This window comes from Mastomys coucha, unplaced genomic scaffold, assembly GCF_008632895.1.
Source record: "Mastomys coucha isolate ucsf_1 unplaced genomic scaffold, UCSF_Mcou_1 pScaffold5, whole genome shotgun sequence".
Lineage (NCBI taxonomy): Eukaryota > Metazoa > Chordata > Mammalia > Rodentia > Muridae > Mastomys > Mastomys coucha.
The window spans coordinates 114,775,383-114,778,857 of NW_022196911.1; the positions used below are offsets into that span (position 1 = coordinate 114,775,383).

Below are 3,475 nucleotides of genomic sequence, written 5' to 3' on the forward strand. Positions count from 1 at the left end.
ATGCCCACACCACACTCATCCCAGCACATGCCCACACCACACTCATCCCAGCACATGCTCACTCCACAAGCTGAGGGGCGGGCCCTTGCCAGCCTCCCCAAGTCCCTCCTCCAGCTAGGGGAGCTGTCCTTCCACTCTGTGCCCAGCTCTTCCTGTGGCTCAACTAGGAGACTCCACCACAGAAAACTGGTTAGTCCTCTCAGCCACAACTGCCAGCAACCCAAGGTACTGAATAATTGGGACCCTTCAAAGCAATCTCCACCTTAAACAGGCCTTTCTCAACTTGCAAATTGCTGGGAACTCCTGTGGTCCCGTGGTCTGAAGTTACAAAGGAGGCCACAGTCCTTTCTGATTTCCTATCCTTTCCTCACATCTCCAGTCCCAGGGCACTTTCAGAGAGGAGACCCCCACACACCCACCTTCTTGGCGGACAGGGCCAGCTTTTTGGCTGGTGGAGGAGACATGAGGCTTGTGGGCTCAGTGGTGCTGCTGCTCAGGGCAGGGGACTTCAACTTCACCATCTTGGCATCTACTCCGTTCAACAGCGCTTTGGGATGGCCAGTGGCGGGACAGTTTGTTCCCTGAGAATCACAGACATGTGCAGCTCTGCCCTCTGAGGTCTTTGGGGCCTTGGCGGGGTCACTGCTAGCTGAGTGCTCGGGGCTCGAACTGCTCGAACCCCCCTTCTCCAGATCCACACCATTGCCTTCCCCCTTCAGCCTGTGCCCGTTAGTAATGGCTTTGGCCAGGAGCTTTGGTGAGGTAGAGAAGATGGTGTCTCTGCTTGCCCAGGAGCCAGGCCGCTGGCTCCTAGATTCTCCAGTCCCAGGAGAGCCGTGAGAGGTGGTTGGAGACGCGGTGAGAGACTGCGGAGGGGCTGACGTCTTCACCTTCTTTCCAGGCTCATCCAGAATGGTGGGCGCGTGTGTGGGTGTTGGTGTGAATCTTGGGGAGGGGGACCCGGCAGGTGTCTTTGCAGGAGCACATCCATTCTGTAACTTCAGACCAGGAACGGAGCCATTTCTGGACATAGGCACGCCAATCTCCTCAGGGGCCTGCAGCTTTCTCATCATCACTGAGTCTTGTCGCTAAAAAGGAGCAAGGAAGGAAACCATCAGAGCCCGCCCAGAGGAGCACTGTCTGGGGAACCTGGCTAAGCCAAAGCAGGTTTCCCCATCTAGGGCAACATCTGGGAGCAAACTGGGTTCTGGCTAATGATGAAGACTTTTGGTGCTTCAAAACAGGCTGCGGTTTATGACCATCCTTACTATGAAAATTGACAGGGTCTGACAAGATTTGAGAGGATGCAGAGGGAAAAAGAGAAGCCCCATCATGTAAACTGTCCTCCACTAGGCCACACATGGGATGTCCACACAAGCATCGTCACCCTGTCACAGCTAAACCCTCCATACAAGGAGATGCCCTTAAAGTCTTTAGTGTCTCCCTGGCAGCTACACATCTCTTGACTGCTTACAAAAGCTTGCATTATTACCCATATCTTAAAATCAATCAATCAATCAATCAATCAACAAAACCTAAACTTTTCTCTAAGCTTATATATCTGCTAAATAAATAAATAAATAAATGATATGGAGCAAGTTTTGGAGGCTGGAGAGATGGCTCAGTGGTTAAGAGCACTGGCTGCTCTTCTGGAAGACTGGAGTTCAATTCCCGGCAACCACATGGTGGCTCACAACCATCTGTAACACTGGTACCAAAGAATGCAGCACCCTCTTCTGGTCTCTGTGGGTACTGCATGTACATGGGGTACAAACAGATATTCAGGTACAACACCCAGACACATAAAATAGAAAGAAATCTTTGAAAGCCAAGGTCACATGCCAAGAGTCCACTGTCTGTGAAGCTGTCATGATGGCCGCCTCCTGCTTGGGCATCACCTCAGTTACAACACAGACCTGTGGCTTACGCAAAGCCTCACACACAGTCAGTACTTTAAACTACTGTTGTTCAATTTAAAATAAAAAGGATCGCAGTCTTTTCTGTACTTAGTAGCCATGTTAACAACCCCAGAAAACGCCGGGCAGTGGTGGCGCATGACTTTAATCCCAGCACTTGGGAGGCAGAGGCAGGCGGATTTCTGAGTTCGAGGCCAGCCTGGTCTACAGTGAGTTCCAGGACAGCCAGGGCTACACAGAGAAACCCTGTCTCAAAAAACAAAAAAACCAACCAAACAAACAAACAAAAAACAATCCCAGAAAACATATTCCTTGGCTGTGGATTATCTCAGGAACGTCTACTCATGTGGTCAAACTGAACTTCCTCTTCCCTGGCAATGTATATTGTATATTTCCAGACACTGCTGTGGGAGAGTCCTGTGTTCAGTCACTCATAAAGTCCTACCCTCCACAGCACCAAGTGTCCTGCCCTCCACAGCACCAAGTGTCCTGCCCTCCACAGCACCAAGTGTGTTCTTGGCTTGCTACAAGCAGGAGCTTCCTTGTGTTTACCACAATTCTTCAGGGGGTGGGGGGGAGTAGAGGGAGGGGAATACCGAGTTGGCCTCACAAGCCATATAAGTATACTCCGACCACTGAACTACTTCTACCAGTCTTCTACTGCCAACATTTTTTAAAGTTTTACTTATTTTTCAAGACAGGGTTTCTCTCTGTAGCCCTGGCTGTTCTAGAACTCACTTTATAGACCAGGTTAGTCTCAAAACTCAAGAGATTCGCATTCCTCTGCCTCCTGAATCCTGGAATTATAGGCATGCTACATCACTGTCCAGTGATTTTTTTTTTTTTTTTTTTTTTTACAAAACTTTACTTTAGCTAATCACCACTTTTCCTACCTATTTGAAAAGGTAGGAAGTCTTATTTCATAGTTTTAATGACTTCTACTTTCTTCTGAGTTTTAGAATGGCTTGCTTTTTTTCTTTTTTAAGATTTATTTATCTATTTTATATATGTGAGTACATTGTAGCTGTCTTCAGACACACCAGAAGAGAGCATAAAATCCCATTATAGATGGTTGTGAGCCACCATGTGGTTGCTGGGAACTGAACTCAGGACCTCTGGAAAGCAGTCAGTGCTCTAACTGCCGAGCTCCAGCCCACTGGCTTACTTTTATAAGCTGTTTCCTGACAGGAACACATCTCTCATTCTGCAAAACCTGGTCATTTGTTGAAAACCACATACACCAGGGGCTCAAAGTGAAGTGACACTGGGCAGGTGTGACAGCTCACACCGTAAGCAGCCCTCAGCAAGCAGAGGCAGAAGGGTCACTTCAAGTTCCAACCCAGCCTTGGCTACAGAGTGGCCGGTTCTCTCCTCTGAGTGGCTTTACACATGGGTGGTATAGGAAGGTATGTGCTGAACCAGGCCTTGCCAGTAAAGCAGCCTTTCCCCCCTGCTGCAGCTGTTCATGGCCCCCCCTGCTGTAGCTGTTCATAGCTCCCCTGCTGCAGCTGTTCATGGCCCCCCCCTGCTGCAGCTGTTCATGGACCCCCTGCTGCAGC

General features: G+C 49.4%; 1 protein-coding gene across 2 annotated transcripts in view; it reads right to left on the minus strand.

Annotated features, from left to right (window-relative positions):
- Positions 1-3,475, minus strand: part of Usp36 (ubiquitin specific peptidase 36) — a 33,793-nt gene that overhangs the window by 8,992 nt on the left and 21,326 nt on the right. For both annotated transcript variants that reach the window (XM_031352538.1, XM_031352539.1), the window contains one exon: positions 420-1,088. In XM_031352538.1, the coding sequence (XP_031208398.1) occupies positions 420-1,088 (669 nt within the window). The remainder of the gene's footprint in view (positions 1-419; positions 1,089-3,475) is intronic.